Source organism: Eschrichtius robustus, chromosome 21, assembly GCF_028021215.1.
Source record: "Eschrichtius robustus isolate mEscRob2 chromosome 21, mEscRob2.pri, whole genome shotgun sequence".
Classification (NCBI taxonomy): Eukaryota; Metazoa; Chordata; class Mammalia; order Artiodactyla; family Eschrichtiidae; genus Eschrichtius; species Eschrichtius robustus.
In genome coordinates, this window is record NC_090844.1 from 9743523 (window position 1) to 9756219 (window position 12697).

At 41.5% G+C, this 12697-nt stretch overlaps 1 protein-coding gene across 1 annotated transcript in view; it reads left to right on the forward strand.

Moving 5' to 3' along the window:
- The window catches only part of CSMD1 (CUB and Sushi multiple domains 1), a 1889718-nt gene that overhangs the window by 1691593 nt on the left and 185428 nt on the right, over positions 1-12697 (forward strand). The window contains exons 35-37 of the mRNA XM_068531988.1: positions 5366-5569; positions 6580-6704; positions 7074-7170. Coding sequence (XP_068388089.1) covers positions 5366-5569; positions 6580-6704; positions 7074-7170 — 426 coding nt within the window. The remainder of the gene's footprint in view (positions 1-5365; positions 5570-6579; positions 6705-7073; positions 7171-12697) is intronic.

Here is a 12697-nt window from a genome sequence, read left to right on the forward strand (position 1 = left end):
TTGCTTTCCGTGCTGCTTTGGAGTAGAAGGATACATTGAGAAGTGAGGGAGGTAAGAGGGTGCCTGAGGACACATGGGCACCCAAGAAGGCTAATGGGATGACCCTTCACACCACAGTGCGTCCTCCTGGAGCGAGTCCCTGTAATCATTCTAACAGTCACTTCTGGACACTGTAACATCTCCCTTGAACACTTAGGAGGAGTACAGTGCTTGCCTTTAAACATGAACGTGTTCAGGGTGTTTTAGATTTCCTTTTATGCATCCAGGAGAAACCCCCCCCTCCATCCCCACTCGCTAGCACCCTGGAATTCCCTGAATGTCCATGGTGGGGGTTCCCATAGCTGCCCCTCCTCTTCCTAAGCTCTGGGACCAAGAGACTGGCAGAACCTGCGATCAGTAGATGTGGTTCTACAGGTTTTAATGCTCTTTGTCACTCCATAGAAAATATACTACCCCTAATGTCAAGGTCTTCTAGGTCAATGCAAACCTAAAAATCAAATAGTCCTCAGAAACCCGCCGTGTTGGAGACTCACCTACTGTTTCTTAGCAAGTTAAGCGCTGTCTCTCCACACCCCCGGTGGGGGTCCCCTTTCCTACACTGTCCAGAAGAGCTGTCTCTAGGATGGTGAATAAAGTCGAGAACGTGAGTTTGGGTTCTCTAGTGGGATGATGACGGTGATTTTATTGCTGCTCATGGCTATTGTGCTCATTGCAGTCTGGCCTACCAACTAGTGGCCGTCAAGCACCACCGCCGTGACACCTGCCAGGGCTGGAGAAAAGCCCAGCATCCTCTTGGTACACGAAACCCGCTCTCATTAAAGTCCCTTTGATTCTATTCTGTGAAGTAGTTATGTTGCACTTAGAGACTTTTTCTGGCCCAAAATACACACCTTTTAATACTAGAATCAACCTTGTTAACACTGGAATCAACACAAGAAACAAGCTATGTGGCCACAGAGACCAACAAAGGCAGAGCAAGTATTCTTTTCTCCTTTGCTACTTACTCTGAGGCACATCCTCATTTATGAAAACTGTCTACACTACCCTCTGCCTCTCTTCTCTGTCTGTGCACACGACTGAATGTGTCTGTGTTAAACTTGGTGGTTGACAGCGTCTCGTCAATACACTACTATTTGCAATTGTCTTACATTTGCGCCTGCTCTTTCCACAGATAGTCTGTTTTTCTTGTGTGTTTCAGTGTAGAATTCAACCCGCCTTTCAGTTCCCTCAAAATAACTCACTCACACCAAAATTAGTAAGCCGTGCAGGACTTACTGAATATTTCAAAGGGAAAATGAAGCCGTGCTTTTATATCAAACCTCCCCACTGTGCACAACTTACAAATGCCAGCTGGCCACATCTTTGTCTTTCCAGGTCACATTTCTCGTCTCCCAGCCTCACCTGACACAGCACCCTGCCTTTAGCCTTCCAGCTGCCAGTCTCCCAGACTCAGCAGCTATCAGGACTGTCCTCTGCCAGGGTTTTCCTAAAATAAACAGATACCAGAAACAGAGCTAGAGAGATGGAAATGCTTTTTCTAAGTTTGGGTAGGAGGAATTTACAGTAAGGTTTTCTTTGCTTGAGGTCCTTCCTAGGCATGCAGATACATGTTTTGGTTGATTTTCCCCCAGGCCTCATGTTTCCTCAGATGGCGTAAATTATACAGCTTAGTTGGTTTTCCACTTCTAAGAAACTCACATTTTGTTTCAAGAGCTTATAAAATGCATACTTTTTACAAAGAAGATTGAGCATAAAGTTTTGTGCATAATTCAGTGATGTATGCTTGAATTCACCGACTAGTAATGGCTTGTCAAATCAGATTTTTAAACTGCGAGAACAGAGTGATTTTCAGAAACAGAATATGTCCCTCTGTCACTAAATGAAATAGGAAAGACTGCTTCACTTGGACAAGTTACTCTTGTCTGCATTCAGGTTTATTTTATTATCGTTGTTGTTCTTTTTCACTCCACCTACTCTAAAAGAGGTGCAGTAAAAGAACTGCATGCACATATCTGTGGCTTAGAGCATTTGTGGTGATGTAAGATTCCATCACGTGATGTTCCTCTTTTCCCCATATTCACAATATCGCCCGTTTTCAGTGTCCTGAAAGTCCCAGAGAATACCACCCGGTCTCTGAACCAACACAATCCTCAGCCTGAGAAGCCGGTCACTGTGTTCATCACCCTCTGTTCCAGGCTGACCCCGTTCCCTGTCCACTTGGCACTGGGCTGATTTCAATTGTGCTTCACAGTAGTGTACAGCATTTACTGAAAGATGGAGAATAATGGCTACCGGAATAGAATTTCTCTCTGATGTGGCCCGAAACCTCCAGGTGAGGGCAAGCCCCAGAGGACGGGCTGAAAGGGAGAAGTTCATCAGCATGGATTAACTGCTGGCATTTTCCCCCAGATATTACATGCAGTTTTGATGCCTCTATTTCCTAGGTTTCCTCTGTCCCACTTTCTCAGATACTTAAAATTGGTTTCTTCGCTTTGCAAACTTCTTCCTCTAAAAGTTGTCCTCCATCATTTCATTCAAATGCAGGTATTATTCATTTATTGTTATTTTCCTTGAGAATAGACAACTCTGGAGTTCATGAAGAAAGGTTTAATAGTGACATGTCTACAGATGACCCTCAGTGGTGTGTTTCTCCTCATTCGTGATACCCTGGAAAAATGCTGTGTGTGAGGCCACTTAGACAAGTGTGGAAACTTGGCCACGAATACAGGGTGCTTCCCAAGTAGTTCAGGACAAACTGAACAGTTAATATTGGAGATATTTCTCCATATTTGTAAAAAATTCTCAAGAATTGATTGTGGAATATCATTTTATTCATTTGTTTATTTATTTATTTATCGCTCTCATGCTACTGTTCAACTGTAACAAAAAACCCAGACATAAAAAATATGGCAAATATAAGTTTTAAGCCATATTTTATTACAATAGAATATTTTATATTCTGCATTGTTTTCAGTTATAGAAAAGAACATTCTGTAGTATCATTAATTTTATTGACTATAGCTATTAGACAGTATACAATTTTATTAAGTTTTGCCTTCTGATCAAAAATATTTCAACACTGAATTGAAACATAGTTTCATCAAAACAGTCTTCTGACTTCCATTCTCATAGAATTGCTTCCTGACCAGCAATTTACCCAAATGGTGTCCGTTATTGTTCAGGTTCAATTCAAAACAAGATGCCAGTGTATTAGGGAAAGGATCTTAAAGACAGAAGGATTATTTTTAAATAAAATGGCCCCTTTCGAATGAAGGCACACGAGGACGGAGAGGAACGGGGTCTTGGAGACAATAAACATAAACTGACTTTTAACTCAGGGACAGAAGCCAAAAATGCAGACTCCCAAGTGCACACCTTGTGGCTCTATTTCTCAAAGAGTCCGTTTGGGGTGGCAGACCCCTTTGCCGCTGAAGTATTTTTCAAACTTTATCTCGTGCCTCTTTTTATAAATAGAAAAGTCTCTTACGGCGATAATTCACTGCCTGTCAGTGAATTCTGATCTACAACCTGAGTACACGTCTCACCGGAATGAGGCTCAGCCACCAGGCCCAGCATCAGAGACCACAAGAGCCACACACCGTGGAGAACCCGGGGACAAGAAGAAAGTAGGGGGTGGGGGGTAGTTACAGGATGCAGGCTTGTGCTGGGTGACTTGGGGCGGGACCGCAGGCAGCATGATTCTGCTTTGGATTCAGCGCTGTCGGGTTCACTGTGACGATGGGCACCTTTGTTTTTATGTCGGGTGTAGAAGGAACAGAGCAGGGCTGCAACTGTGATTAGTAGAGGTCATGATTCATGTTCGTCTGGAGGGGAATTTCTGTTCTCTTCTGTGGCTTGCGTAGTGTCCCCGATATTGCTTGTGATCACAAACAGGCAGTGGCCTCAGAGATTGTGTGTGGTCAACAGGAGGACGGCCAGCTCTCCGGCCGGGCAGCAACCAGCTGTCAGCGTCAGAGCACCTCGTTATCTTTCTCACAACCTTCAGGCCAAATGATGTCCCCACCAGCTGGAATCTATTATTAAACTTTGTTCTTTGCTGTATAGTCTCTTTTTTTCATTTCCAAACAGACAGGTATAATATTAGACACGCTGGGGAAGTGTCAGCACTCCCTCCAGCCCCAAACTGCTCTCCCATCCCCACCTCCCACCTCGGAGAATCGCTGGTCCAATGGGAAGACCCCTGGGAATGAGGCCATCGGCTGGGTCTTATTACCAGCTCTCCTCTCAGACCGTGGTGCAAACTCCCATTCCCCTCTGTTCCCTCCCAAGTCTTTCTGTACAGAATGAATTGTTTAATTGTACGTTTTCCTGTGGTATGTGGGGTTTTTTTAATTATGGTAACATGAGATTTACCTTCTCAGGTTAAATCCTTTAAATCATTGTTTAAAATGAACGGATTACGTTGTTAAAATTAGCAGTGCATAATACAGCGCCATTAACTATAGGCACAGCTTTGTATGGCAGATCTTTAGGACTTGGGCGTCTTACATGACAAACTTTATACCTGTTTAACAGCAGCTCCGCACTTGCCGCTCCCCTAGCTCCTGGCAGGCACCATCTGCTCTCTGCTTCTATAAGTTTGTCTCTCTTAATTGCTTCACGTGCGTGGGACCATGCGGCATTTGTCCTCTGTGACAGGCTTATTCCACTTAGCGTAATGTCCTATGGGTCCATCCATGTTGTTGCAAATGGCAGGATTTCCTTCCTTTCTAAATGGCCGAATAATATTCCATTGTATGTATGATATTATTTATCCATTGGTGGACATGGAGGTTGTTTCCATAGCTAGGCTATGGCAAATAATGCTGTTATGTACATGGTGGTGCAGATATCTCTCCAGGATAGTGATTTCATTTCCTTCAGATAAATACCCAGAAGTGGGATTGCTGGATCATATGGTAGTTCTATTTTTAATTTTGCTATTAAATCACCATGGCCATTTATAAATAATCCTTTATGTAACAGCTTTTCTTACTAGAGTCTGAGGTCCTCGAGGATAAGTACAAGTTCTTAGTCATCTCATGATCACTGGCGCAATGATCTGGGTGCTTAATTAATTGTAAATGCATGAATGCCACTCAGTCCTCATAGAGCACTAATTCTCCATATGTCATGTTTTCCTCGTCAGAAATGGGAATACAAGGTGGTCCTCAGGGTTGACATGAAGATGCGTGTAGATGTGAAAGTGCTCCCTAAATCGTCCCCTACAGAGACTGTGAAAGGCATTATTAATTTCCACATTAACATAAATTCTTTCTAGACTCATCTTAAATTCTATTTTCAAGGAAATATCGTGGCTTCACGATGCACATGCAGATGGTTGTGTTGTGTGTCTTGCCTCTAGCTGTTCCTCGGACCAGTGACACCCAGTGCAGCTCTGTCCCCGAGCCCAGATATGGGAGGAGAATTGGTTTGGAGTTTTCAGCAGGCTCCATCGTTCGCTTTGAGTGTAACCCGGGATACCTACTCCAGGGCTCCATGGCCATCCGCTGTCAGTCCGTGCCCAACGCTCTCGCTCAGTGGAATGACACAATCCCAAGCTGCGTAGGTAAGCGTGTGTCCCTAAGGCGGGATAACTTGCACGTGGTCCTCCGTCCCAGGTTCACAGCAGCACTGAAGAGCTGCGCTTCAGTCCACATGAACTGACCCATGCTCCAGACCTATTTAAAGGGCAGGTTATCAGAAATAATTGAGTAGCAGCCAAACCCTAAAACTTATTGTTGCATGGGGCAACTCATCAGATTAACAAGTATGAAACATGTGTTCCTTCTCGATGCTTATCAAGTATGCCACCTCAAGCCATGGGTACACAACATAATTTCATTTGCGGGAAAAATCACTACAGTGTTGATTTGTTATATTACTTGTGTAATGCCCTTTTAATAAATTGGTGCTGATGAAAGTCTGAAAAGTAATAGGTTAACGCAGCCTGAATAACAATGCCATTGTTAGTTATAGTTTATTTGCTTCATTTTGTGTAAGAACCTCCAGTGCAATCATGATTTAGCACTTGAATTCATCTGTGCATTTTAAGCGTCTCTTCTCCTCTCTGGATTTGCTCATAAATGCCATTAATATCATTTTGGGTTGTGTGTCTGCGTATAGAAAACTCTGCAGAGCTTCTTAAATTGTAGTAGATCAGTTACTCTAAACAGAATTCACTTCAGAGATGACATCGTTAGTGCCTGAGACTTAGCAGCATAGCGGATAATAATCTATGGTATTGATCATTTAAAAGAGAACAGACTAGGTGGGAGGGAGACACAAGAGGGAGGAGATATGGGGGTGTATGTATATGTATAGCTGATTCACTTTGTTATAAAACAGAAACCAACACACCATTGTAAAGCAATTATGCTCCATTAAAGATGTTAAAAAAAAAAAAAAAAGAGAGAGAACAGACTAAATTTGACCTTGGCTAAAAATGCCAGTTAAAGTACCATAGTCCATGTAAAATATCTCTTAATAGCTGATCACACAGTGAAAGAACACTAAGTACAAAATTAATGTTGTTCTTCACTGTACTTTATTTTTACTAAATACGGGTTTGTCTTTTAGTCCCCTGCAGTGGCAATTTCACTCAACGGAGAGGTACAATTTTATCCCCCGGCTACCCTGAACCATATGGTAACAACTTAAACTGTATATGGAAGATCATAGTTACAGAGGGATCAGGAATTCAGGTAAGTTCTCAAAGCCCAGAGTCTACTAATAAACAAAGCTTGTGTCCACGGGTTTTTCCTTTCTTTGTTTCCCCTTTTTGTATTGGTTATTCTAAATACATAAACCATAACCTGTTTCTCTTTTCTTACCATTTCTACAGAGTGTTTCTAATCATATTTCTGCATTTGAAATAAAAATGATAGACTTTTAGAATAAAATCTATCAGAAATGCTATTTGTAGAAGTTTTTGGATGTCACTTCCATGATCTATTTTCTTTGGTTTCGCTATTCTCTTACATGTATACTTTTAATTTCATGAAAACCCTATTGGACTAGTCTAATTTTATTAAGCAAAAAATAAATATTAAGTTACTATTATTGTTTGGTAGATTCAAGTCATCAGTTTTGCCACAGAGCAGAACTGGGACTCTCTTGAGATTTACGACGGCGGTGATGTGACTGCACCGAGACTAGGAAGTTTTTCAGGTAAGATGGCACCGATCCCCTTGTTTCTGTGAATCGGAATCATCAAACACTGACAAACTGCAAGAGAACACTCAATGCTGACATTTCTCTAGGAGGCTCTTCTATATACATAACAGTTTCTCTAGTGTTGGGAGTCTTAGAACAAGAGCACCAAAACGCAGGTGTGAAGGAGAAAGCTTTGTCGTCCATGAGCAGGAGGGCTGATGTGAAGGCAGCGGGTCGCTTTTGTCGGACCCCCGAGCTGGGAAGAAAGAGTGGGTTATTACCCTGTGGACCCAACAGGGTGTCTCACTGAAGTTAATTGTGTGTGTGGGGGGGAATGAACTTCAGATTGGCTGATTTTCCTTTTCTCATATGCGTGTTGGACGTGTTTGGCACAATTGGGGACCACGTAAGGTGGTGGAGCAAGGGGGTAGGGGTACAGATGGAAGGTTGGGGACACACGTGAGAACTGAGAACATAAGTAAACATATGGAGGACGATGTGAACTGGCTTTCTCAATGACTGAGAAGGGAGTTGGAAACATGGAAATGAGGAAGGCTGGCATGGAGCTGGTTGTGACGGATTTGAATTCGAGATATTGGTGTGAACTCATGGTCTTCATATGGATAGCTGTAGACATAGAGGAAAATATACGTGTGGATGTGGATGTGTGTGTGTGTGTACGTATTTCCTACCTCTGTCTTTTGAGAGGTGTAAAACAATAACCCCAGTAGCCATGAACCCACCTCATACCCAATTCTAGGTTTCTGGATATCACTTTACATACCATTCTCCCTTAAAGGAGCTAGTGCTTCTTGGGGAGTTGCTGACTCCAAGGCTCTGATGGGAAAAGCACACATGAGGAACCATTTCGTATAAAATAGAAATGTATGGATCCATACTGATGTAAATAGATACATGCGTGAACGGAATGAGTGAAAGAGAAAGCCTTCCCTTGCAGAATCCAAACTAATAAATCTAGAAGGAGATGGAATTAGAGAATCACCGTTTGGCAACCATTAGGACAGTAAATGACTCACATTGGAACATCAGTGAATGCTAAAACTAGTGTGTGAGATTTCGGTGAGGAACAGAGAGCCACAGTCTCAGTGCGTCTCCCCACCTAGTCCTCATTCACTGCAAAGGAGGAAAGAAGTAGCTCAAGAGTCGAGAAGCCTGGCAGACACCACCTTCCTCAGGCAGTCATGTTAAGATCTCCAGTATCAGGACACCTGTGCATTGGTGAACTGATAAACCTGCTCTCAAAACAAACAAACATATGAACAAAAAAGCTTGATTTGGCTTAGAATTGCAGTTGCTGTGGTGTGTGAATACCCCCACCAGGGCTGATTTCAAACAACCAGCATGATGTCACTAAAAGCTGAGTTTGAGAGGAAGTGCCCTGAATTAGCCTCTGGAAGCATCCCAAGGCAGCTCCCTCACACCCCTGAGAGCCAGCATATATGGTGACCTCTGAAGAATACAGCATCACATTTTGATATTCTTGCCAAAAATGCATCACCATCTGAATCTAGTCACAGAGAACATCAGACATTCTCTTTGGAGGTTATGTTGCTAAAGAAAAATCATTTTATTAAATGCCTTCATCTTTTTTGGAGGACTGGTTTTGAAGTTTGGCTGCACTGAGACTTAACGGCAGTGAAAACATCTGATTTATTACTGCACAGCAGCCCTGCATGTTTTGTTTTGTTTTTTTTAAACTACTCACTCCCAATCTTTGGTAATGCCATTTTCTAAACTTATGTTCGAGTGCAGTCTCAGCTTAAATGTATATTGATATAATACTGAAATCGTGAGAACCCCCTATGTAAGCAACAATAACAACAAATCCTTTCAGGCATGCATTTGATTAACTTATAAAATGTTAAAGAAAAATATTTCACATGAGCAATTTTTATTAAGTTTTATCATGGTATAATTTGTAAAAATAATTTTTTGAATTATAATTTTCTAAAATAAAAATTGATTTTGAAAAATATTTTACACACAAAAAGTGGCTTGTGTCTTTCAAAAGTATCAAGTTCATGAAAGGGAAAGAAAGACTAAGAAACTATTCCAGACAAAAAAAAAACTGAAGGGAAGTAATCATGGATGGAGTACTTTTGCTGGAAAACCCATTATTGGCAGATTGTCGAAATTCCAGTGATTTCTGTAGAATACATGGTACTGTTGCATCTGTGTTAGATTTTTTTGTCTTTGTTTTTGGGTTTTTTTTAGAACTGCTCTGTTTGAAGAAATGCACAGTGAGTTTTTATAAGAAATGAGTCATCATGTCTACAACTTGCTCACAGAGGGTTTAGAATAAAATAATTTTACACACATATATATTGTGGAAACATAGACATAGATATCATTATTATGTAATATATGGCCAGATAGTGGGTATATGGGAGTTTTCTGTACTATATTTGCAACTTTAAGTTAAAAATTATTTAGAATATTTTAAAAGGAGTCTTTTTTTAACTTTATATGGAAGAAATGACACATCAGCCATGAAATCTGAATCTGTTTTAAAATGTTTAAAATATGTTTTACACTTTTTTGTTCCTATGATACTTTCAAAATATTTACAGAGGAGAATCTGAACCCATTTTAAAAGTTAGTTGTTGACTGAAAACAAACAAGAATGGGTAGTTGTTAGAGGTACATATTTCCGGAAAAATGATTGACTGACTTCTTGAATAAATTCAAGTTTTTGATTTTCCTTTCCTGTCTAGATAGCCATGTGTATGTAGGACTCACATTGTAAGCCATTTAAAATCATTTTGGGAAGTAGAAAGCTTATAAATTTTAAGTGGATAAGACAGAGCAAAATTCATACCAATTTGTAGCTGACAATCGGGATTAAGGGAAAGTAAATATCCGTGTGCTGCGAGTGGAGTCTGCAGAGCTGTAATGCAATTTCTCAGCTTTCTGTGTGGGCGGTTCTATCTAGGCCACAGTGAGACAATGCGATCAAAAGTATTCTGCCTGTGGCAACAGTTTTTAAAAACTCTCTCAGTTGCATTTTTGAACGGTGGGAATAAGCTTCTGAGAGTCCATTGTGAGCGGAGCCCTAAGCGGGAGCCCCTGCAGGGGCGCGCAGGGCGGGGCTCTCTGTGGCTGCAGCAGGTGCCGGCCGCCTAGCGCCCTCCCAGCACGCCCAGCATGCCTCATAGGCCACCTGGGGCATTGAGATCCAGCATCTTTCATAGGAAAACAAATGACTACATTTCATCACAGAAGTACAAACAGTACTGTCGTTCGTGAATTTACTTGCTGCAATTAATAACATTTAGAGGGGACGTGATAATCCACAGAGCACTTTCACACACACAGCACATGTAGGACTCACATATAAGGGATGTACTATTATCTTTATTTTACAGAATTAGAACATATTCAAATGTTTTCAGTGACAGAACTGATTTGTGTCAGAGTCGGGAGTGGAAGCAGTTTTTCTGATTCCACTGTAACACAGTTAGGGAAGATAAACAAAAAGTCAAAAGTGTGTGTTGAGTACCTGTGTGTGGAAATGACTTGACTGGGGGCTGGAGGCTATTAAATACACCGATGACCTGAAGTTACAGGTAAAACCAGGCAGAAAGTAGTACAGGTGCTATAATTAAAACTTACCTGGTTAGATAACATTGTTCTTTCTGCAGACATTATCCAAATATACAGAAATAATACATGAGTGAGAGGACAGCAAACGTCATACAATTTGAACAAAAATGGGTTAAAACTGGAGTTTTTGGTGGATGTCTCCTTGTCTTAAGGTCACTTTGCAGCATTCCTCTATCTGCACTCCATTAGCTATTAATTAGTTTCAAGGAATAATCTCTCTTTATATGTGTCTGCTGACCAGAAGGAATAGGCTATGTTTCCCCCTCCATGACTGTGCAATGAAAAAAAGTCTATGTATGTATGTATCTATCTATCTTCATCCATCAAACCAAGGTCAGATAACAAAGTCTGTGTATGTATGTATGTATCTATCTATCTATCTTCCTCCATCAAATCAAGGTCAGATAACAAACCAAGGTCAGATAACAAAGGTCAGATAACAAACCAAGGTCATTTTCTAAATGTTTATCATTCAGCAAACATTAAGAGTATCTTATAGTGAATTGTGTGCTAACAGTTCTGCTCCGAAAAGACCCCCACCTCCCAGAGACAGCCCCACCTTGGTAGGCAGGGGAAATGGATTGAGACACCCCCCAAATCTCAAGTGGGGAATCCAGCTTCCAAAGAATTTACACACGTGTGGGCATACACATGCGCCCACACACACACAAAGTCTTCAAGGAGTGGACCTGGTGTTTTCTTTTGTCCTCCATTTATCACTGTTCTTCTTCCAAAACAGTCTAGTAACACTCTTTATACTGATTGGCCAAAGACACAGTCAGTATACACATTACTAGTTAAAGCACATCTTCAAACTGAGGGTGAAACTATAAACCCAAAGAGTTTTTAAGAGACTCTACATGCTGATCCAAGGTCAAGAAGTCCTTAATATATTTTTAGAATATATTTTTAGGAATCAATAAAAACTCATTGGCATTTGGAATAGGATATTTTATTGGGGTGTTATTTGCATCTCACTCCACTGGTATTTTTCCCACCCTCATTCCATGAGAGAGCCAGGTCTTTGCTTGTGCCTTGGCCTAGATGGAGAAAACCCTCTCCTCCCTCTGCTCTTGCAAGAATCTCAGCTTTTGAAAGCAGAGGGGGCGGTGATGAAGTGCTTGAGGAGACTGACAGTAAAGACGGTTAGAGAGTTCCCCAGGCCTGGGCTCCCTCTGGGAATTTAAGTTATCATTGAATTCCTGCAGGGTCACATGGAGGTGGCAGGACCTCAGAAGGACGGTGGTAGCCTGATGCACTTAGAAAGGCCGAGAGCATCTGTCAAAGGCCTTGGAACTCCTGGGATCCAAGGGACCGTGTGAGCTTGGGGAATGAGCCCATGGGAAGTAAAAAGCAGAGAACCCACAAGTCTGGGACTGTTTACCATCCTGGGGCAGGGAGGGCATCCGCAATAATGAAATTTTGCAGGAGGAATCCTCAAAGCATATTGAAGTTGATTTGGAATTTTAATAAAATACATCTCTTACACCCATGTCTAGAAATGAAATTTGTAAGAATTATACATTTGTAAAAAGATTATTTTGTGTGCAGAATAAGGACTGTGCAGGGAGAAGGCAGAAAGGACTTTGAAAATCAGTGGTGGCTATTTCAGACAAGAGCTGTAAGCGGCGACTGCTGTGAAGATGAGGAGTAGCCGACCAATGGGAACCTTGACGCTTCCATATTCTGTACGGCAACATCAGTCTGCTCATCGTCCTTAAGTATTTAATGAAGTTCAAGTCTTTGAGGCTCTATCCTAATCTCTGCTTTGCACCAGGTCAGAAAGTAATTGATTTGTTTGGAGAGGTGGTTAAAAGGCTCATCTGGCTGGTAAACACGTACTTATTGAATGAATAAGTAAGAGGCTTAATTTGAGAAGAGTGGAGATTTTTGAATGAGTAGGAATAAGAAAGGCAAA